At 41.2% G+C, this 24,442-nt stretch overlaps 1 protein-coding gene across 2 annotated transcripts in view; it reads left to right on the forward strand.

Annotated features, from left to right (window-relative positions):
* Positions 1 to 16,090, forward strand: part of HMGA2 (high mobility group AT-hook 2) — a 131,704-nt gene extending 115,614 nt beyond the window's left edge. For both annotated transcript variants that reach the window (XM_081928137.1, XM_081928138.1), the window contains one exon: positions 12,732 to 16,090. In XM_081928137.1, coding sequence (XP_081784263.1) covers positions 12,732 to 12,742 — 11 coding nt within the window. In that variant the 3' untranslated portion in view covers positions 12,743 to 16,090. The remainder of the gene's footprint in view (positions 1 to 12,731) is intronic.
* The last annotated feature ends 8,352 nt before the right edge of the window (positions 16,091 to 24,442 follow it).

A 24,442-nucleotide genomic window follows, 5' to 3' on the forward strand; every position in this document is an offset into this window, starting at 1 on the left:
TTCAACTTGTCACATCTCCTAAAACCAAGCTGCTGATTTTTTTTTTTGATTTTTTAAAAAAGAAAACCATATTACTTTAGAAATAATGGAGATAACCTAATTTATGGTTTGGGATCATTTTCCAGCAATTTTAGAGTAGTATTGTTACGAATGCGCTGACCAGCAATTTCCCTCTAGCAGTTCTGGTTAGCGGGTTAAAAATATCTTTGCTCATTTGAGCATTGAACACAATCAGTATAGCGAAGAAATATTGATTTGGCCTTGGACAGGGTTACCAGGTCTCAGGGTCTAACCTTAAATTGGCCTGAAACCTATCCTTGCTTCCTTAGAAGTGAGTCCCACGAGGTCCAGTGGGACTTAGTCCCAAGTAAAGAAGTATAGGGCTGCGGTCTTAACCTGTTCCCAGGTGAAAGTATTAAATCTCAAGGCAAGGAAGCAGAGAGAAGGGAGAAAGCCATGTTCCTGCCACCATCAGCCTTCTTCTAACATTTCCAACATGTTCTTCCAGTTTCATTTTCTCTCCTTTTATGGGAGAGAGTAAACACCCAAACTTGTATTATAAATATATTTTGGAAATGCATAGGAAATTGGACAATAATTCCGCAAAGGAGATCAGCTTGAAGGGGGAAGCTTGGGATATCTATTATCTGTCTTTCTCAATATGTACCATATTTTTTGCTCTATAAGACTCACTCTTTCCTTCCTAAAAAGTAAGGGGAAATGTGGGTGCGTCTTATGGAGCAAATGCAGGCTGCGCAGCTATCCCAGAAGCCAGAACAGCAAGAGGGATTGCTGCTTTCATTGCGCAGTGATCCCTCTTGCTGTTCTGGCTTCTGAGATTCAGATTTTTTTTTCTTGTTTTCCTCCTCCAAAAACGAGGTGCGTCTTGTGGTCTGGTGCGTCTTATAGAGTGAAAAATACGGTACTTTGAGCCTCAGAAAAACTAGCAGCCCTTTTATTTGGGAAGCTGGAATATGCCTGAGAAGGCTGTTCAGCCTAAGAAGGATGAGAGTCCTGCCACAGTTCAGTCTCGTGCCTCTATTCCTTACTACTCCCTTTTATTTTACATGACCGAAATCATCTATAAAAGCAAATAGTTCAGGCTCAAAATTAACAAGAACATGAGCTCATGCAGGCTTCCTAATCTGAGCTGTCTAAGGAAATAATGATAAAATATAAACATAGGGACTACATGGAAGTTCATGGAGGATAATGTAAATCTTATACTACATTCAGAGGAATCACTTCCTTTTCCATCTGTTTCCTTCAAAATAGCCTTGCAGATGGTTTTTCCAGACAGCTTTCTAGATTAAGGTAGAAATCTCCCCCTAATGGGATTTGGAAATATTAAGCCCAAGCCTGGAGTACCAAAGTGTTTAGTTACTCTAGGCCAGACGTGAGAAACATTTTTCAGTCCCAGAGCCATGTTCCCTTGTGAGGAGCTCTCAGGGGGCTGCATGTCATTGCTGGGTGGAACCAAAGGCAAAGAGTGGGCAGGTGTATTGCACCTTTGTATATACAATAATAGGCTACATTCAAGCCATGCAAAAATCCTAGGTTTCTGTTTGTGCGCACACTATAAACACGAGGGATCGTCACAGTTCTGGGATACATTCCAGCCAGGCAAAAGCACTTGAGGAGTGTTCAGAGCAGGGCCAGACCAAGACATTTTGGCACCTGAGGCAAACCACAGAATCACACACACACACACCCTACCCAGTTTATACCAGTGGTGGTTTGGAATAATTTTTGCTTACAACACCAGACTTCTAAACTATTTTTTTCAATGAATCCAGGGACACTTTTCAACTTCAGTCAAATTCCGTGGATTTGGTCAGGGGACTGATTCGTAAATCCGGGGACCGTCCCTGGGAAACGGGGACGTCTGATAACCTTATTCTAAACACAACTCCAATACAGACCACTCTGTTATTCTCCCCTACAATGCAGCACACAAAAATCCAGTTGTAGTGTTTCATGGCCTCTGGAACAAGAGGTTACCTGCTTTTAGCATTCCAGTTCTGATACCAAAGATCACTGTGTGAGCTCTGTGTTGGCCCCATTCTGCCTTCCCAATACACACACAGTAACACACTGTTGCAGTTTCAAGTTGTATTATTTTTATTTATTAATGATCATGCATCTTATTTTGTCAGAAGTTGAAAGATATGCTTTTGTGTATGGAACACACACAAGATCTAGATCTGTGTGTTTTCAAAGATGTCCCGTTTAGTTATGTTGTTGTTGTTGTTGTTTTAAGAAAATCAAGCTCCTATCTCTATTTTCATCTTGAATAATACCACCAGTTTTCTTTAGAATATTGTGCAAAATACAGAAGAGTCTAAGGTAGTGTCCCCCTCCACCTTTTTACTACAGTTCTATAAATGTCATTATCTTTCAGCTTTCAAACACACTGCAGGGCAAATCCATTCACTAAATCTTACTTTAGGGACAGATGCTTTCTAGCTTAGAGCCAAGAAGACACTATGTAAAATTCAACGGTATCTTCAGACAGTTAAAGAACCCAGAGGATTTTCCATTTTGCAGATGGAGAATGCAAGAGCAGGTTACACTGTGAAATGATATTCTCTCAGTATTAATACGGACTCTTAAATCATAAGATATGTGTATGTCCACATGATAGCTGTGAAATGATTTATAACTACAAAGAGAACTCCTGCAGTGAACTTGTTTTAGAAAAGGTTACCAGATCTACATGCAAGCCACCAGTTAAGTTTAAACATATCTTGCAGAAAAGTTAGGTATGCTATGTTTAAAGAAAGAATGTTTATTGTGCCCTTTCAGCTACTGCCGTTTGATAGGCTTGTTTGAGGATTAAAGGATATATAAATTTAACAACAACACAAAATTGGTATTTCTAGTAAAATCTGTTGTACTTTTTTGCTTAAATTGCTAAATAAGCAATAGAGGAAAAACAAGCCAGTTTCCTAATTTGCAAGCAGTTTGCAACAGCTGTATCCTTGGCCAGAGTGTCATATGGGTGATTATATTGTAAAATAATACAAAGGAAATAGTTATTTTTAGGGACGCATCATGAAGATTATCAAAGTGAAACTTTTTTAAAAAAACAAACAGGACATACTTTATTTTTATCACTCCTGAAGCATAAAAACAATATGCGTGTAAATCTGTCATTTGACCAATTATGTGAAAGGGGGTTTCAAAAACAAAGGTTTTTATAATGGTGATATTGCAAGATAAAGCACACATAGCCATACAGTTGTCCCCTAAATCTCCTCCCCTTTTTCTAAAGGCTCTAAAGCCGCCTGTCAGTAACCCAACTGCTGTGGACTTCAGAGATACAAACTCACACATACTTATTAACTCTTTTTACTCATCTCCTACAATTTCTTTCCCTTTCTCCTTTCATAGCTAATTTCCTGGCCTACTTAAATTCTTCAAGGCAGAGGTCTGGTCTAAGGGAATCTTGCCTAACAGCAGCAAGTGTGTATACCAGGCTTCCTCAACCTTGGCCCTCCAGATGTTTTTGGCCTACAACTCCCATGATCCCTAGCTAGCAGGACCAGTGATCAGGGATGATGGGAATTGTAGTCTCAAAACATCTGGAGGGCCAAGGTTGAGGAAGCCTGGTCTATAATCAGTATCCGTGATTAGCCAGAAACTATTGCCTAGCAATAACTGGAGAAGCAAATTTTTACTTACATTGCTTGGAAAATGCATTTTTAACAACAACAACAACACAAATATTTTAAGCAATGCATGTGAAAAAGCACATACTAAACATTACCCCTGACCTAAGACAAAAGAACCTGTTCCCCCAAACACACAAGAGGAATCTTTCCAGAAAAACCACCCCAACAAAGCCTAAGGCAGAAAAACTCACAATACCTGTCAATATGCCAGAGTCTCTCATCAAATATTTATTCAAAGAAAGCCATAGCTTCTTCTTTCTACACTAAATTTGGCATGAGCTCTCCTCACAAGTTCCTCTCCTACACTAAGTTTCAGGTCAATGAGTGGAGCCATTTTCAATCTATATCCCTTATAACCTACCACTTCCATTTCTCATTATAAAGGCAGAATACAGTTCAGCTGACTCTTAGCGTAGGGCCACAACTGTGCCCTCTACAAAGATCAGGCCAGAGACATTTTCTGTGTTTTAGACAAGTTGTTATTTAATCTTACAAGGAAACTAGATTGTTCTTGTGATACAATAAATCCCTGTCTTTCCATCAAAATAATGTGCAATTAAGTCACATCATGAAAGCAAAAATCCACAATAATAATTCCAGCAAAGTCAAGCAGTAGACAAAGAAAATAATCAGGCAAACACTGACTGAAGCCCACTTAAACCATGTAGTGACATATAGTGCACCCTGCTTAGCGAGGCTTTCTGTAGGATATGTGCCGTCTCAGACGTTGCCATCAGCTGTGCCTTATTTGAACCCTTTTGAGCTATATCACAGCCCCAGTCCTATTTCTCTGATAAAAAAATTTCTGAGCATTCCTCAAGGAATTTATAGTCGTACTTGCTGAACTCTTCGTTCATGTAATCAAAGGGGAGGTCAAGGGAAAACCAGGAAAATTTGTGCGCGCTCTCTTTCTCTCTCTCTGTATCCAATTCAGACATTGCACCCACTGAAGAATGTGCTTGTTAAACCCCTTGTATAGCTGGGACTTCATTTTTCTTTGTGAAGTGGGCTGCGATGTATATGGCTGTGAGCTGTTCAGTGCTTGGAACCTTCCTTGACTGGCGCTCATAAAAATGTCACTATGCACTTCCACTTTGAAAAGCTCTTTTATCTTACCTTCCTGAAGCCCCCTTTCCAAAGGGTAAGCACGCTTGACCAGGAAGCAGCAGCTTGGCCTTCCCACATAGCTAGGTCTTAATGAGGTGTGCACAGCTCTTGGCTTTCGACTTTCAATCTCTTTCGTGTAACTTCAAAGCTGCTGTTTTCACATTTGACGAGAGGCCTACAGCTAGTGTTTTGGCTGGTAGACATGTCTCTTTGCTCTCTCGCATACGCAATGCAGCAGAGTTGATCATAGCCATGTGTACAGTGGTACCTCGGTTTACGAACTTAATCCGTTCCTGAAGTCCGTTTGTTAAACCAAATCCATTCTTAAACCGAGGCGCACTTTCCCTAATGAGGCCTCCCGCCGCTGGTGCCCTTCCACCTTTCGGATTTCGTTCATAGACCGAGGTAAAGTTTGCAAACCGGAACACTACTTCCAGTTTTGCAGAGTTCATAAAATGAATACAGTGGTACCTCGGGTTAAGTACTTAATTCGTTCCGGAGGTCCGTTCTTAACCTGAAACTGTTCTTAACCTGAAGTACCACTTTAGCTAATGGGGCCTCCTGCTGCCGCCACGCCGCTGGAGCACGATTTCTGTTCTCATCCTGAAGCAAAGTTCTTAACCTGAGGTACTATTTCTGGGTTAGCGGAGTCTGTAACCTGAAGCATATGTAACCTGAAGCATATGTAACCCGAGGTACCACTGTAGTTCGTAAATAGGACCGTTCATAAACTGAGGTACCGCTGTACTTGGAAGTTCAACATTCTTACTTTTGTTTAATTGTACATAGGATTGTAACCTTCCTTGTTTACCTTTGCTCTCATGCACCCTTCTGGGAGGGAAAAGGAGAAGCATCAGCTGCCACCACTGTGCCCTGATTTGTGCCTGGCCCTCATCCATCACAGATATCAATGCAAAGATGCCATTTGTTATCCAACCAACAGCTTCCTTGAAAGAAGGTTGCAGCAGCTAAAGACCAAATGGATGACACCCATCTTTAAATATCTGAAGGGCTGCCATGTGGAAGATGGAGCAAGCTTGCTTTCTGCAGCTTGAAGGAACAGATTCAAATTGCAAGAAAGTATATTGCAAGAACGGGACACAGGTGGCGCTGTGGGTTAAAGCCTCAGCGCCTAGGACTTGCTGATCGAAAGGTCGGCGGTTCGAATCCCTGCTGCGGGGTGCGCTCCCGCTGCTCGGTCCCAGCGCCTGCCAACCTAGCAGTTCGAAAGCACCTCCGGGTGCAAGTAGATAAATAGGGACCGCTTACTAGCGGGAAGGTAAACGGCGTTTCCGTGTGCAGCTCTGGCTCGCCAGAGCAGCAATGTCACACTGGCCATGTGACCCGGAAGTGTCTCCGGACAGCGCTGGCCCCATGCCTCTTAAGTGAGATGGGCGCACAACCCCAGAGTCTGTCAAGACTGGCCCGTACGGGCAGGGGTACCTTTACCTTTACCTTTATATTGCAAGAAAGGATATACCATCAGGAAGGATGGTAACAGCCATTCAAGAATGGAACAGGCAACCTCGAAAGCTGGCAGACCCTCTTCCACTGGAGTTTTTTAAGTAGAGGTTAAGCAGGATTCTTCACCTGCACTTCCTACATTGGGGGTCCCATTCCAGCTCTCCCGCTCTATGATTCTGTGACTAATAGGGAATGGGCTCAATGGCAGCTTCTCCTTTCCCTGCCAGACAAGAGTATGATATAAACAAAGTTCTAATTCATGTGTACATTTACATGGATGTAAGCCACTGAATTCAATTGGACTTCCTAATGTGCACAGGATTTGACTGTAGCTAAAATTTTGTTGCTCTTTCTCTTTCCCTTTCTAGTACTGCCCATTCCTAGTTCCCTACACCCAGGAAGACATATTTCCTGTTTATAGGAACAGAAGAATTTGCTTCATACCAAGTTAGGCCTCTGGTCCATCTGGCAACAGGCAGTGTCTCTTAAGGGTCTCTGGCACATTTCTACCTAGAAATGTTTCTGCTCACTTCCTGCTTTAGGCCAGTCACCTATTCCCAGCATATCCCACCTGTGAAGATACTGGAGGAGGTATAAAGTAGCTGCAAAAAGGGACTTTGTTCTTGTGCCACAGGCATCAAATTTTAGTTCCTGAACCACGTTTTTTTCTGTGCACCCCCTCAGTTAGTACAGCTAGCTCCCAGATAGTTTGCACAGGGAATGTATTCCAAAGATGAGTTATCTTAGGTCTATAGCCACTTGTGATGGGAGACTAACCTGATAAAAAAAAATCTGTTTACATGTAAAAGGGCATGGAAAAACATAGAGTCAATCACCATTCCCCTGCCTCAAAAAAATACCTGCTCCCAACAGCAAAACCATTGAAATAACTAACAGGATGTTGTAGAATAAATTCCCTTACATTTTAAATATTGTAGAATAATTTTTATTTTATTAATAAGAATTTGTCTTACCAATATTGTTGTATTTTATACCACTCATTTATAAAATAACTTTTAAACATAGTGGGCCAACTATATTTAAGGAAGTTCTGCTTGATTTGCATTGACGCTGAGTCCCTGACAATGAATCTTTCTGCCTCTTAAAAGAAATCCAAGGCTGTAAGACTGTACCCACTTACATATTTTAAACATAAAATATGTGCTTCTGGGTAGATATACATATTATGTAGTAGCATCTGATCTCAGATTAACCTATATGTAAACAAATTAGACTTTGCTGTCCCAGAAACAAGAGGGGAAAACTACAGAGATTCTAACGGCTAGAAAAATGGAAAGAAACAGGAAATAAAAGTGCATGAAAGGGGGGGAGGAAACAGCAGCTCTTAGGAACCCAGGGATTCCTATATCCTCGTGTCCAAGCAACTCACTTGTCAGTCACAGCTCTAACTTCAATCATTGGTTAAAATCATGGAAATCTGGGTGCAGCCTGGATAGCTCATCCACAGAATCACTGAAACATTGCCTGCTCATTTTGCTTAACAGCTTTCCTTCTAGGAGGACTAAGGTTTGGTTTGGTTTGGTTTGGTTTGGTTTGTTTGTAATGAAAGCTCAGTCTGGGGATTGTATCCAATACTAATTCTGCACAAAGTAAAACATTGAAATTAATGGCCATGACTAACTAAAGTCCATTAATTTTGGATACATCTGGCATGGGCTCAGGTGCAATTGCTTCAACAGCATCACTATAATCTGGCCATGATGACAGGTCCATTTCAGTGGATGAAACCACTGAAGCCACTGAGAATGTTTTCTAAGCAAATCTTTTTATAGTCAGAAAACCCTGGGATTCAGAGGTATCGGTATGAAATTTATTTGCCTTTTATGTTGCTATTGATGTTTCAGTAAGCAAATGCTTGTCACTGAAGTAAGTGGATCATGTCTCCTGTTTGAAGAGGCATCGTGTAAATATTTTTATACCCACCTACAATCACACTGCTTTGCTGAGGAATACAGATAAATTATTCCCAGATACACAGCAGCTCTTGGAGTACGTAGGACCCAGGGCAGAAGAGTTATCTGCAGGTGCCAGTTTCCACACATGGATTGCCCATGCTGGATTTGAAATTATACACATTCTGTAGTATCAAATTTACAGCAAAACAGTTTCTGGGATCTTTGTGGAAAAGTAGCTACAGTTATGATCTCAATGAGCTGTGAATTATTGACGTTTCCCACGTTTCACATATCTTTTCATGCTTGTGCAACACAGAGGTCTCTTGCTTAGATGCAGCACCAGCAATGAGGTGCCAGTACTCATATCCAGTGTTCGAAACTCCCATTGTTCTAGGTGCATTTTGCAACGGGGAACTTCATTAGTGTGAGCAGTTTCTGAGCTCTGGGCACAGTACCGAGCCTAAGATTTCAGATTAAAACTGCAGAGTGAAAGGAGAGGAGGAACTTTTTTCTGCTTTCCCCACTATCAGCTATTCTCTGAAGACTGGAGAAGGGGGGGGGCAGGGAAAGGACTAGACCATGTGAAAAACGAACATATTTTAGCCGCAGTTCGTTCATCTTCAGCTATGTATTCTTGTTATAAAAAAGTGTGCCTAGTTGTTGCATCCATAATCTAGGTTTGCTGTTGTTGTTTAGTCGTGTCCGGCTCTTCGTGACCCCATGGACCAGAGCACGCCAGGCACTCCTGTCTTCCACTGCCTCCCGCAGTTTGGTCAGACTCATGCTGGTAGCTTCGAGAACACTGTCCAACCATCTCGTCCTCTGTCTTCCCCTTCTCCTTGTGCCCTCAATCTTTCCCAACATCAGGGTCTTTTCCAGGGTCTTCTCTTCTCATGAGGTGGCCAAAGTATTGGAGCCTCAGCTTCAGAATCTGTCCTTCCAGTGAGCACTCAGGGCTGATTTCCTTCAGAATGGATAGGTTTGATCTTCTTGCAGTCCATGGGACTCTCAACCTAGGTTTAAGGTGCCCTTTTAGCTCCTAGCTTTCATATCTTAGTTTCTAACACTGCTCATATCTTGTTACAAGTGTCATGGGTGTAGGGACAAAATGGCTGCCATGAACAGTAAAAAAAGGATGGCGATGGTACTCTGTACCAGTGAGTATCATCACAAAAAAACACTGATTAGATGAATGGAGTCACCAAGTCTTTTAATGGCCCACCCAGTGACTTTTAGCACTGTCACAACAGATCAGAGGATGAAGCCTGAAATTCCCAGTGCTCAAACTAGGATAGACCACAGACAACACTGTGATCTTAACTCCCAGAAGTGGCACAGCAGATTCCTGCCATCCATTAGAGCATTTTATGTACTGCACACAAGGTGCAGTAAGCAGGTAGGGCCAGCAACAACCACAACTGGCACCCTTCAAGCCTCCTTAGAATGGCAGATAAATGTCTGTTTCGTGTGTTTCCTTTATTTTGAGTTGTTTAATAGCAAATGAGCCATACCTGCGTGACTTCCCTCTGTCATTTGGCAAGCAAAGGATGCCAGTTTTTACTTATGATGCCAGAAACCACCGCAAACACCTCAGCTGCTAAAGCAGGGCTGAATCATACAATAGAGCTGCCTAGCAACTTCCTTTGTGAAGACTGCAAGGGATGCACCATAGTAACTTGCTTTAAGATATGAGTAGTGTTAGGTGGGATTATGGGCAAGGCCAGGCAAGGAGCACACTCTGTCTCACCATTTTGGACAAGTCACTGTCTTTCAGCCTGAACTATAAAACAGGGTTGATGCGAGAGAAAGAAAACATGACAATGAAATATTTGTAATGTATCTCCACCATTCTGCACAGGCTGGGAAAGGAGTTTCGACAGTAAACAATTACTAGCAGGGGGCTGTGTAAAATTTACCTCAGCAGCAGCTTACGTATGGTTGGCAGAGGAGGAATAGGACGATGGCTGGAAATGAGTTATTGTGATGAATGGAACTGAATTTGTGTGATATGTTACTGCCTTTTTTGTGATTTAAATATTACGGTGGTACCTCGGGTTACAGACACTTCAGGTTACGTGTTTTCGGGTTGCGCAGAAGCGCTGAATCACACAGACGTGGTGCTGCGGGTTGCGAACATGTCTCCCGCACGGATCACGTTCGCAACCCGAGGTTCCACTGTAATTGAAAAGATAAGGTCAGGGGTTAGCCGACACTTGGCTTCTCTCTCTTTAGTCTGCCCGTGGCTTTGATCATGCTACATCTTTCTTTGTGCTTCGTTCTCCAGAGACTATCTCAGGGTCATGGCCTGTTTCCTAGTCAAGAGGTATAAACCTACTGGCTTAAATATTTGAGGCCCACAGTTTTAGCAGGGGGGGGGGGGGGGTTGGTTCTTTTTTTTCTTCTTCATGCTTTCCCCATTTCCCACATAACCCAGAGCAGACTAAACAAAACCAGTGTGAAATCTCATGGCTTGATGCTGCTATGGTTATATTTTTTAAGCTGTCATCCATTCATTTGTACTTGTGTTTATTCCCTGGATTTACAGCTTTTTCAAGCCTTTTTTGGGGTTGGATGTTTGAAACCTTTTGTGAGAGGGGGGGGGGAGGGATTGCAGTAAGCAGTGGCCTATGTTTAAAGCCTCGCGTTGTTTCTTTCCCCCTGCATGCTGCTCTTGTGCAGTAGTGTCACACATGGTAGCATTTAGGATCCCCTTCACAGCTGAAGTGTTTCAAACACTAATGAATGGAAGTTTGGTCACATAATGCAGACAAGCTGTAAGGCATGCTTTGCTGAATGGTGTGCGGCAGTGGCCTGGGAAAGGAAGAGAGTTATAAATTGTGTCAGTTAGCCACCCAGACAAAATGAAGCCATGTGGAAAATCAAATCTATTAAAGTATGAAGACTGTTATAAGCTGGTCATTCTTAAAAGGTCTCAGTTTGCTGTACGGGTAAATGTTTACCTATTCGCCCTAGATCTTTTTCACATGCTGTCTCACAAGATGATGTGCAGCATTTGATAAAAATCAACTTCTCACTCACAGGCCCCCTTTTATCAGCAATGTTTATTGTCTCCAGCTTACCACCCATATCCTGAAAGGTACTGCTGCACATTAATTGAATAAGGAGTGTAAAAAGGATGGCGAAGTACAGCAAGGTCAGGAGATGGCCCCTACATATTTTAAGACCAAAGGGAAGGGGAGGACTCCGGCTGCTGAGAGAGAGAGAGAAAGAAAGAAAGCAAAATGAAGCTGTGTCGGGTTTTTGTTTTGTGTGGTTAACGCAGATTTTAGACATTGACTTTCAAAACAATGTTGTCTTTAACACTCATTTTAGGCTTCAGATGGAGTGCCGTAGTGGCACTTGGTTTAACAAAATCTCAATAATGGCTGAGTGGGACTATTGTGGTATAGTGTATAGTTGTGATAGGTTAGGATGTGGGAGGCCAAAGTTCAATTCCGCACTCAGCTGTAAAGCGTGTTGGGTGGCCGTGCTCAGGTTTCCATTTCGAAGCCTAACCTGCTTCTCAGGATTGTTGGCTGGGTGGATAAATGAGATAAGCAACTATAAAGTACGGTTGTGCACTGAAAAGTCCTGGAGACAGGACGGATAACAAAAGAACTATTCACATTAGATTCACAGCCTTTAGAAGAAGCTCTTGCCTTCTCCCCCATCTGAAAGCTGGAATAGTTTGCATTTCTTGCCATCTTCCTGTCACACTTTGGTGTGATTCCCACAGTTGCAGTATTACTTGTAGTATTTGCCACATTTTTTAAAAAAAATCGCTACAGGGTATACCAGTAGTTTCTCATGGAAGGTGGCTGTTGTTTTATAAACAGTGTATATTTATTCACTAAAAGGTACTTTTAGAGTCCTTTTTAGCCCCAAACCATCACAAGGTGGCTTCCGACATATAAAAATACAATGTACACCATCAAAACATCTAAAATACTAGCACAAATAACTGTAAGGACATCTGTAGTACACCACAGCCATGAAAGAACAATAAGAGCAGCACTCAACCCAATATAATATTAAAATCAGGTCAAATAATTGAATCCCATTCAGCATCAATTCAGACAACAGAACCATGATATATATCAGGGGTCAGCAAACTTTTTCAGCAGGGGGGCAGTCCACTGTCCCTCAGACCTTGTGGGGGGGCCGGACTATATTTTTTGGGGGTGGGGGATGAACAAATTCCTATGCCCCACAAATAACCCAGAGATGCATTTTAAATAAAAGGACACATTCTACTCATGTAAAAACATGCTGATTCCCGGACCGTCTGTGGGCCGGACTGAGAAGGCGATTGGGCTGCATCTGCCCCCCCCCCCCGGGCCTTAGTTTGCCTACCCATGATATATATATTCTAGAAGGGAAAGAAACTTGGAATTAGTAGATATTTGATGCCTGTTTGAAGACCTGCAGAGATTAAGCCATTTGCACCTTGTTTGGAATTGAATTCCACCAATGGGTCTCCTGCTGAGAATGCCCTCATGTAAATGGACTCTGTTGCCTAGTTTTGAACCTAGAAGCATCACTAATTCGCTATTTTGGTTGCACATTTCAGGAACAGACTGAAGAGACATCCTCACAAGAATCTGCAGAAGATGATTAGAAGACCACACATTGCAATTTCTACCTCATCAGCAGTTGGGTCTTTTGAAGGGAGAAGACACTGCCGTGACCACTTGCTTCTGTTGCCACAACCTTTCCACTTTGGCCTGAGGGGGGACGGGGAGGGGGGGAAATCACATAACCTTAAAAAGGACTTATTAATCACCTTTGTTGTAATCCCTTCACTGCCCCGGTTTTAGTGAAACTGCTGTAACACAGGGGGACACAGATTAATGATGCAACATTTAATTACTGTTTTCTCTTTTATTTTGCTTTAACCTACTAATAGTTTGTTTGAGCTGCTAAGAAAGGGTGAATGGGTCAGTAAATCTCTGAACCGGGTTTTAAGTCATTCACTGCACTGCATATAAATAAGACTTTTGTAAAATATTAATTATAATGGGCATTCAAATAAGAAGGCCTTGGTGTCTGACACCAGTCCTTACAACACCTCTGACAACCCACTCCCCTAGCTTAGTAATTTCCCTGTTTAGAACACCAAAGATAAGGATTAGATACTACTCTTTTTATAGCCTTGTTCTAGATTTGTGCTTGATTGATTTTTTTTTTTTTTAACATTACTGGTATTTCAAGATACATTGATGGCTGATATTTTTTCACTTAATTCCGCTGATATTCAGGAAGGAAAGCCACAAGAAAAAAGGTACTTTTACTTTGCGAAAGGGAAAAACCCCCGACAAAGATACATTTGTATATTCACTAATACACATATATCTGCAGTAGTAGTACTAAACAGAACTCAACAGCACACCTCTGTGGGAACACATTGACGTCTCTTCAGGTAGACTATGCTTTCTGGGAAGGCTCTGTTGCTTACAGACGGTTGACAGCAGACCCCCTCTCACAGCAGACATTTAACAGCTAAAATTTGAATTTAAATCAATACCTCAGAATTGTTCTGAATCATGGTCATAAACTGGAACCGAGGGCAAAGAGTCAAATTCTTCGTTTGACTTAACTCACTACTGTCGGTCCCGTTCTATTGTCTCTAAACAAATGGATCTCTGTTCTTAAATCACACATCTCAATGCAAGAGCCAACACCGTGTACCTCAAGTGAGCTTGTTATTACTTTTCAGCAATATACCTTGACATAGGATGGTTTGCTGGGCAGCTTTAACCCAGTTACATGTCTCCACCTTTTTCACTCAAAGCAGCACTTTTTAGCCACAAATGCAATATTACCCCACTTTTCAATACTACCTCTGATACGTACCATTAACTCAACAGTCATATAAACATTTGCTGCTATAATCATGCAATGCAGATTATTATTATTGGGTAGGTAAACATTAATTTCTGCATTTCCCCCTTATTTCTACTTTTGTCACCTAATTTCAGCCAAGGAGACAATACTTTTAGTGTTTTTCAGCATAACCATGTAATTTCCCCCCTTTTTATGCCTTTACTCTGCTAAATTTCTATGTAATGTACCATTAACTTGAATATATTTTTGTACCGAATTGCTCATAAGGTTTGTAAGGATAATTTTCTTCGATAACACTACATGACAGGAAAAAAATAATAATTAACCGCAATGTTTAAATATTACTGTCCAAGTTTGTACCTCAAATAATTTTTTTTAAGGAAATGGACTAGTTGATTGACAAAGACCTACCTCCAGACTATAAATGGAATGAACTTGTTGTTTCTTTCAGCATTAGTTTTTGGGAAGATTGAAACATTTAGGACTGCAACAAATCCCTGATCAAAACTATTTTTTTGTAAATGAACTTTGTGGGAAATGAATGCATTAATTACTTTCCTATTAAAAACAACCCTTCAAAGAAACTTGAATCTTTGTAGGTGGGAGGCAACAAGCTCAGCTTTTTGCATAATGCAATCACGAATATGTGCGTGTGTTTTAAAAAACTAGTAGATTGTATGCGAATACTTTTCAAGTATTTTCCATGTATTTTTCACAAATGTGATTTTTTTAAAAAAAATATGTGTCAACCAGATTTATTTTAAATGCTTCTTATGTAGAGTTTGTTTAATACTTCTTTCTCTTTCTCCTTATCCCTTTCTACATCTCTCACACAGCCGATATATCTGCTTGTTAACACGGTTTTACTATTTGGGCCAGGGGTAGTTTCTCAGGAAGGCTTTCTTCAGTATGACTCAAGTACTTAGCCAAATGCAACTAAGGAAAACTACTTCCTGGCTGCCTCACAATAGAGAACATTAAGACACAAGCGCCTCACTAAGGAACAAGAGTACTTCTTGCTGTGGGTCACCAAGAATGGAATTAGCGGCAGGGTAGGGGTGGAATTGGCATCCTTGCGTTACCAAACAGCCTCATGGGCCCTAGTCATGTCTATTCAGGCTGTTGCCAGGATCAAAAGCACAGTGACTGTGCATGGAGGCATTTTAGCCCCCTGAAAAGCCCTTCACCTTTTCCAAAAAGATTGCAAGGTGCTCTGGAGCAGCACCCCATGAGGCACAGTGGGTTACTGTTTGAAGAAATTACCTAATTAATAGGGACACTGGGGCAGGACTTGATAACATGCTATATTACCTCTGTCATGGAGTTTTCAGATGCACACAGGCCACACTCCTAAACTCTTGTAAGTGTCCAAGGTGCACCTGTACTCCATTCTGGAGGGGAGAATTTCTCTTCAGTTTTAGAGAGTGTTCTGAACACAAAAACGGGAAATCCCCATGGAGAAATGCATTTGAGAGACTCGTTGAAGGGAATTAGGTAGCCCTTGGCAGCGTGGTATATTCCCTGTTCTGGGGCATCTGGATTGGTGTAACAGCATGAGACGAAACAAATGTTATCAGTATATGTGGGTCAGATATCAAACTCCTAGGGACTTTACAGCTCTGATGAAATTAAATCTTATATTTTCTGTAATATTGTAGAACAATCAAAATACATTACTACCTCTCAGGGTCTTCTATACCTCATTTTTCAGACTGAAAAAAAAACTGCTTGTGACCACTGAAACAGAAAGATCATCATAAAAATTTATATATATATAGTTTATTTTTGTGGGAGATAAATTTTATAGGACTGTTCTTTGCTGTCATTGGTCACAGCTAAATAAGACTGGACATTAACCTTTCTGCCGTTTCTGCAAGAGGGATGTGCTTGCAGAAGAAAAGTATCAAGATGTATAACTACAGTTTACTTTTTCCTGTTTTCCTTGCCTGTCTCCTAACTCTTCGCTTTGTTATTCATATAGAATTTCTGACTACGACTGTACTTTGAATTGCTTGCTTGTTGAACATGTTCTTTTAATGGATTATCACCGTCTGTTCAGCACAATAAACATAATAGCCGCTGTAATCCCCATGTTGTTTGATTCCTAGCGTTCTGTCGCAGATCCATGAATTAAGCAATAAAGTTTGGTCCCCGTGTTTGTAAAAAAAGAGAGAGAAAAGAATGCATGCCAGTTATCTTTGTTCAAGCAACATGGGTGACACATGAAAGATTCATATCAAAATATTCCTAGGAGATATAGCCATACTGTGGCGAGCTTTAAAAAGTATAAACACACTTCTATATATTTATTTACATCTTCAGCAACTTTGGATGTACAGCTGCTTTGACCCAGCTCGCACATGCAGACAAGAGTTTTGATATCTCCACAGATCAGACCATGGTCTAGACTGCCCCTGCCACTATGCATTTCATTGTATCATGGTAGCTACATGTTGAAGCGCTTTTTTGAAGGAGATGATGGATAAATTGCTTTAAGAAACTACACTGAATCTACTCTCATTCATAAGGCATTACTGTATTGGAATTCTTTGCAAATGGAATTGCCACATAGGATCCACATTATATGGAGTATCATGCTCTATCTCACTTATTTAAAAACACTTTTCTCTGCTATGCACCACAGTATTTTACAGCAAGTGCATTTTTAAAAGTTGGAAGTTCCTAAGGCACATGTACTGTATAACATTTCCCTATTACACAATTAGGTAGCACACATCTCTAATTGGGTGTAATCGCGTGGGAAGTGTTTGGTGTTTGAAAGCTCACTTTCCCTTTATTTTGCACAAGCAAACACGTGCACCATCCCACAAGAAGAAGAAGAAGAAGAGTTTGGATTTGATATCCCACCTTTCACTCCCCTTCAGGAGTCTCAAAGCGGCTAACATTCTCCTTTCCCTTCCTCCCCCACAACAAACACTCTGTGAGGTGAGTGGGGCTGAGAGACTTCAAAGAAGTGTGACTAGCCCAAGGTCACCCAGCAGCTGCCTGTGGAGGAGCGAGGAAGCGAACCCGGTTCCCCAGATTACAAGACTACCGCTCTTAACCACTACACCACACTACACAAGCACAGTCATTTGTGCATAAAATTTGGTGTGCCTCCCCTCCAACTCCCCACTTTGTTTTCCTTCAAAGACGAGCAGGGGAGGAGGTTGGGGGGGAAATGTGCCAGGATCAAACCCGCTTCCCCCTGACAACAGCAGTAATGGCACATTATTTGTTTACATGGACACATAACGACACAAGACACTGCAATGAATGAAAAAAACCTAAAGTGAAAGAAATCTGGAAAATTCCAGAATAAAAGGGCAAATGTGAGCTGGGATTATTTCGTTTGCACTCTTCGTCTCTTTGTTGGGTCCCCCGCCCTATAAATCCAGTATTCTTATAGTAACCTTTCATACATAAATGAAACATTAAATGTTTTAAGAGAAAGCTCCGTTTATATTTATTGCATAAAGACTGCAGTGAGCCGGCAACCTCCAGCACAGATTAACTTTTCATTGAAATCACTGGACTTTACTTCCAAGTAAATATGTTTAGTTTTAGGGTGTGTTAAAAATAAGGTCCTCAAGCAACTACTGAGTTGGGTGGGCTTAACTGAAGCCAGAATTTTTTTTCTCTTAGAAAATAGGTGTAACACAAAGTAGTTGATATGAAGCCAATATTTTTCCTTAGCAGACACATAAAGTTATATGGTGCATCTCTTGTGTTCCAAAGGAAATATGTTTAAGAAAGACATATAGTAATTTTTCATTTTCTATGGAACACAGGAAGCATTCACAATATTCTTTCTATCTGCTTTCCATTAACAACTTCAGAGTTGTTTCCAGTCATTTTAGTAATTATCCTTGACCTGGAAAAACTGACCTTGAGCACTACATTTTCCTCATGCTAAAAAAAGAAAAGAAAAAAAGGAGGGGGATCTGCATACATCAATTTTACTCTTTCAATCCTCAAAGCTCTAAATTATGGATATGCTCAAGGTTCTATATACTCCTCAGGGATGTGCAATCCTGACAGTGTCTTGTCTTGAATAAACAAAGGCCATCAACGGCATTGCCAAATGCACAAATCATTTTGTTACTGCATACATAAATGGACAGCGAAGAGGCTAAAGTGACAAGTCTTTTTTTTTTGTTAGAGATGGGTCCAACAAAAGGCTCATTTAGTTGTTGGAATTAAAAATGAACAAATCTGACAAAATGCACCATAATCAAATATATATCAGGTAGTCCCAGAGATTCCTCAGTCTTTCATTGGAATGAAAGCAAAGGTGAAGGCAAACACGAAATTCCACATCTTGTGATATATTCTCATTAGCCAAAGGGGCAATGAGGTGACGGAAAACAGATTTTGAAGAAGCAAATGTTCCCAGATATCGCAACCCATAGTACCTGACAGAAGTGTAGATACTGCAAGATCCACATTATAAATCCTGACTTCATCATTCAGACTTTATCAGTGAAGTTTCCATTCACTGGGATCATAAGTATGCATAGCTTGTGACATAACAAGTCCAACATAAAGCCCTTTCATAGATGCTTTAAGCATTTATAGTTTTCCATTAAAAGTATCATGTTTCCATACTTTGCAGTCATAAAAGAATAAATAATTTTCAAAGGCTTACTTGATAGCAGACTTCTTAATAGACCTTGGAAATATGTGGAAAATCTCCAACATAAAAGTAGCTAATTGACTGGTTACTGTGAAAGTCTTTTAAAGATCAGCTTCAAGGCAGGAAACAGATACAATGCCCTCACACTGGAGTATTCAAAGTAATGCATTGCAATTTATCTTTTGGTTCTGACATTTTGACCACTTAGAATCACCTGTTAACTGGTATGCAAACAAAAACATTAAAGTGACATAGAAATGATTCTTCCGCTCAATTAGTCTGGAGTAACAAACACCATTGAACACAAAACAAATTTTGAATATGACAATGGCACAAAGATGATAGTACAAAGATTGCCATGTCTCTTACACTTGAAAGGGGGAAGCACCAACTTTTAGATCAATGTAAACATTGGATTGATTTTAATTGGGAGCAAACAATATCCATGGTCACAAATAAGGAGAAACAAACCATCACATTCTCCATCTCCAGATAATTTAAATACAATTTTACTTCGGGAAAGATAGTTTATTGAGTACAATAAACTAAAACTTTCATCTTATTATATTGCTGAGAAGACACATAATCTTCTCAGACCCATATACGTTACAATCCGTGTCTCAGTTTTGAATCTTTCTAAAAGCTATCTTTCTCCCGCTTTGAAATCCTATCTCCCAAATGTGCCTTTGTTCAGGAGAGCTTCCTCTTCAAGAAGGTTTCCTAAATGTTATTAGTAATTAAGAGGAGGTTTTCAGTATATGAGTTTGCTAAAATAAAGTATGGCACTTTGAAAGACATCGCCATGGTGCTTAATTAAAGAAGAACTTGGGAAGGGCTGGTAAATAGTTTGACTAAGATCCTTTGTAACTTGAGAGACAAAAGCCCTACGGAGACACTGCTAGATAGTTCAGATCTTTAGTGTTGCAAACTGTAGACACCACAGGATCATGTTTGCTTTAATTGCTAATAACATTATTTATTGTTTATTCACTTGATTTGATGCAACAACACAGGGAAGTTGTTTTGCTAGCAAGTTAAGCAGAAGATGCCAAATCAACAAAGTGTAATAAAGGGCAGGATTCACCTAATGAACCCCATCGGCGGAAGTCCTGTGCAATTGTTCCATCTGGCAATCTAATATGCTTGCGTAGATGGAACATTTTGTAATAGAGCAATGCTGAATTCCACCCACTGTCTTAAATACACAGTTCATCCCAGTGATAATATGAAGCTTCTTAATACTTTTGCTTTGATGCTTCATGATGATAGGCTCTCAATAAAAGGAAATGAAATATATACCCTGAATTTCTCAGCTTCACTTTTATTATGTAATGGAGTCAGGCACTGTGATCCCCAAATGCATTCCCTTGTTTCACAATGGAAAACTGCTGCATATTAAATACAGTCACCCATTTTACATGTGGTTGCCAATTTGCTAATGGGTACTTGTGTTGATTCATGAAGCTCTACACAAACTGGGCCCCCAAGTACCTTAAGGGTCATCTGATGGGGAACCTCTGGTAATTCTACATGTCCCTAAGGTTTAGTTGGCCTCTACCAGGGACCAAGTCTTTAGAGTGGCAGGTCCTGCCCTGTGGAACTCTGCCCAATGAGGCTGAGCAAGAACTATCCATCACTTATTTCAAATGACTTTTGGAAATTTTATGGGTTGGGTAGGCAATCAGAACCTTCTCTTTTTAACCAAACAGTTTCATACCCTCCAACATGTTCCCAATGAAAATAGGGACGTCCTACATTATTATTATTATTATTATTATTATTATTATTATTATTATTATATCCCACCCATCTGACTGGGTTGCCCTTGCCACTCTGGGAGGATTTCAACATATATGAAAACATAATAAAACATTTTAAAAAACTTCCCTATATCTTCTAAAGGTTGTACAGTTACTAACTTCTTTGGCTTGGTGGTACATAATTCCATACCTTCCAACATTTCTCTGATGAAAATAAGGGTATCCTAAGGATAAGCGGGACATTCTGAGGATCAAATCAGAAACAGGGACGGCTTCTGTGAATTCAGTACTATTCTTGGAAAATAGGGACGCTTGGAGGATCTGCAGTATTTATTTTTATATTGCATACTGTCTTGATATAATTTCCATGAAAGTGCAGATTATATATATATATATATATATATATATGCAGGTTTTGGTGTCCTCGGGTGTCTTCCCGTGTAAAAGTTGGGGTGTCTAGGCGACGTTTCGACGAGGTCTCACTCGTCATCTTCAGGCTGGTGCTTTCGGCTTCTTGTTACTGGAACAGAGCAGGATCTCAGTGTTTGAGTTCCTATAAATACTGTTGAGGGGGTGTGGTGTATAGCCTCCAATGTTCTGGGCAGAGAGGAAGTTCCCAGGCTAGTGTGCCTTTTCTTCTTTTGTTCCTTAATTACTTGAGGGATATCTTGAGTGATTTCTTGAGTGATATCCTGAGTACCACTTAGGTGGGTCATTAGACACCAGATCCAGAGGCACACAGAACGCCATCACCAATCAACCACACCAGACCCAAACCCAGACCCTCTCCACAGATAAATTACAGACACCATCCAGTAGCCAAACCATGGTGGCACCTCCGGATGCTGCACCCCCCTGCAATCCCTACACAGATCTGGCTGACACAGGCCACAAAACCACAGCTCGCCCCTATACACGAAGCCAAGCCAGAGCACAACTAAGTGCAGTACAGCCATCTTCTCAGAAAAACTCTTCACAAAGTTCAAGAGGTCAAGACACAAAGACTTTAGCAACTAATCCACCCCTAATGACCCACCTAAGTGGTACAACAACTTAATTCCCACATGCTTCCAACTTAAATTCCATTCTAAAACCCCAGCTACCGAAAGGATCCTGAAACGAACTGAACTATCCCTAATCAGAAACGAACTACACAAGAAAAGATACCTACTAAACCAAACCAACAAAGATCTGCTCACTCTTCACCTCAAACTCTGTAACAAAATCCACCCTGCACTCTGGGACAAATGCAAACAACTAGCCGTCTGGAGAGCTGAAACGGAGACCTCACATAAGACAGACACACACACCAACAAACTCCACAAACTAGAGAAACGCCAGAAGCCCAGCCACCCTCCACAACAACCCATGAAACAAACAGTACATAACATATCAGACAGGATCCTCACCACAACTGAAACCAAAGTACTCTCCAAAGGTTTCAACTTTGCAGTCGCCCCGAGACGCATCCCCACGGAAAACATCATATGCGGAGTCGAAGCTAGCCTAACCAAAATCAACCCAGATGAAGCCAATAAAATCAGACTTGAAGTCACCAACATCCTCTGCTCCAGCAAACCACCCAGAAGCAATTTACACAAAGAAGAACAGAAAGCACTCACCAACCTGAGGAAAGACAACAACATAATCATTCTCCCAGCAGACAAAGGTAATGCCACTGTTGTGATGAACACATCGGACTACCAAGCAAAACTATCAAATCTACTCCAAGATCCTACCTACCAACCTATAAAAACAGATCCCACCACCTATCTGGAAAAAACCACCAAATCCAAAATAAAAGCCTCTCCTATCAGTGAAGAAATCCAGCTAAGAATCATCCCCAGAGAAAAATCATCCAGATGCCCCAAACTCTACGGCCTCCCCAAGATACACAAAGAAGGAACACCACTCAGACCAATAGTCAGCTCCATAGGCTCACCTCTACAAAATCTCGCTAAATTTCTCGCCAAGCAACTTCAGCCCTATGCAGAATCCATCTCTTCACACGTTCCAAACTCCTTCCAGTTCATAGAAACAATAAAGAAGCAAAACCTACATCCTAATGACCTACTTGTGAGCTTCGATGTTGTATCTCTCTTCACACAAGTGCCCATTAATGAAGCCTTGACAGCCATTCAAAACAAATACAATCCCCCCGAATACATCTTGGACCTGACCAACCACTGCCTAACCAACACGTACTTCATCCATAATGGACAAAGATACAAACAGATAGAAGGAGCACCTATGGGATCACCCCTCTCACCGGTCATCGCAAACCTGTACATGGAACACTTTGAAACCAATGCTTTAGACAAGTCAGAACACAAACCCAAACTTTGGCTCAGATATGTTGACGACACCTTTGTAATCTGGCCACACGGGAAGGAAAAACTGGATAGCTTCCTCACACATCTCAACAGCCTACACCCCAAAATACAATTCACTATGGAAATAGAAGCCAACAACCAACTTCCCTTCCTTGACGTCCTAATCTACAAAAAACCTGATGGCTCCCTAGGACACACTATCTACCGGAAAAAAACACACACCAACCGCTACTTACATGCACAATCACACCACCACCCTGCACAAATAAACTCCGTAGCCAAGACTCTCATCTCCAGAACCAAACGCCTGGCTGACAAAGACCACTTGACAACTGAGTTACAGAATCTCTCAAATGTGTTAATTGCCAATGGATACCAGCAAAACAGGGTTACGAAGCTAATCCAAAAAGAAACACCCCCCAAAAACCAAGACACAGAAGAAAACAATGGCATGGCCCTCCTTCCTTATATCAAGGGCACTACAGATAAAATTAGCAAAATCCTCCATAAACACAATATCAAAACAGCCTTTTGCACCAACCAAAAAATAGCCAATATCCTCAGAAACCCCAAGGATAAAATCCAGTTGGAAAACCAAGGGGTCTATGAAATACCCTGCAAAGTCTGCCCAGCCACGTACATTGGACAAACAAACAGACGAATAAATGCACGTATCGCAGAACACAAGAATGCCGTCAAAAAAGAAGAAAAAACTTCCTCTCTTTTCCAACACATGAAAGAAACAGGACACGAAATTAATTTTGCAGATTCCAAATTGCTCTTTAACATGGAACATCACCACAAGAGAATAATCATGGAAGCCATCGAGATAGAAAAACACCCTCACAACATGAACAAGCGTGACGACACATCCCGCTTGCCAGACATCTGGAAATTAGCCCTCCCCACAAAAACTGACACCAGATCCAGAGGCACACAGAACGCCATCACCAATCAACCACACCAGACCCAAACCCAGACCCTCTCCACAGATAAATTACAGACACCATCCAGTAGCCAAACCATGGTGGCACCTCCGGATGCTGCACCCCCCTGCAATCCCTACACAGATCTGGCTGACACAGGCCACAAAACCACAGCTCGCCCCTATACACGAAGCCAAGCCAGAGCACAACTAAGTGCAGTACAGCCATCTTCTCAGAAAAACTCTTCACAAAGTTCAAGAGGTCAAGACACAAAGACTTTAGCAACTAATCCACCCCTAATGACCCACCTAAGTGGTACTCAGGATATCACTCAAGAAATCACTCAAGATATCCCTCAAGTAATTAAGGAACAAAAGAAGAAAAGGCACACTAGCCTGGGAACTTCCTCTCTGCCCAGAACATTGGAGGCTATACACCACACCCCCTCAACAGTATTTATAGGAACTCAAACACTGAGATCCTGCTCTGTTCCAGTAACAAGAAGCCGAAAGCACCAGCCTGAAGATGACGAGTGAGACCTCGTCGAAACGTCGCCTAGACACCCCAACTTTTACACGGGAAGACACCCGAGGACACCAAAACCTGCATTCCTGTACCCGTGAAAATCTACGAAAGCAAATATATATATAGAGAGAGAGAGAGAGAGAGAGAGAGAGAGAGAGAGAGAGAGAGAGAGAGAGTGTTACTGTGGCAAGGATGCCCAGATATATGAAGTGCTTTTGTCACTCAAACAGATGTGCATACTATGTCACACAAATAAT

Source organism: Podarcis melisellensis (genome assembly GCF_964234715.1).
Source record: "Podarcis melisellensis genome assembly, chromosome: 10".
In the NCBI taxonomy this organism is placed as follows: Eukaryota; Metazoa; Chordata; class Lepidosauria; order Squamata; family Lacertidae; genus Podarcis; species Podarcis melisellensis.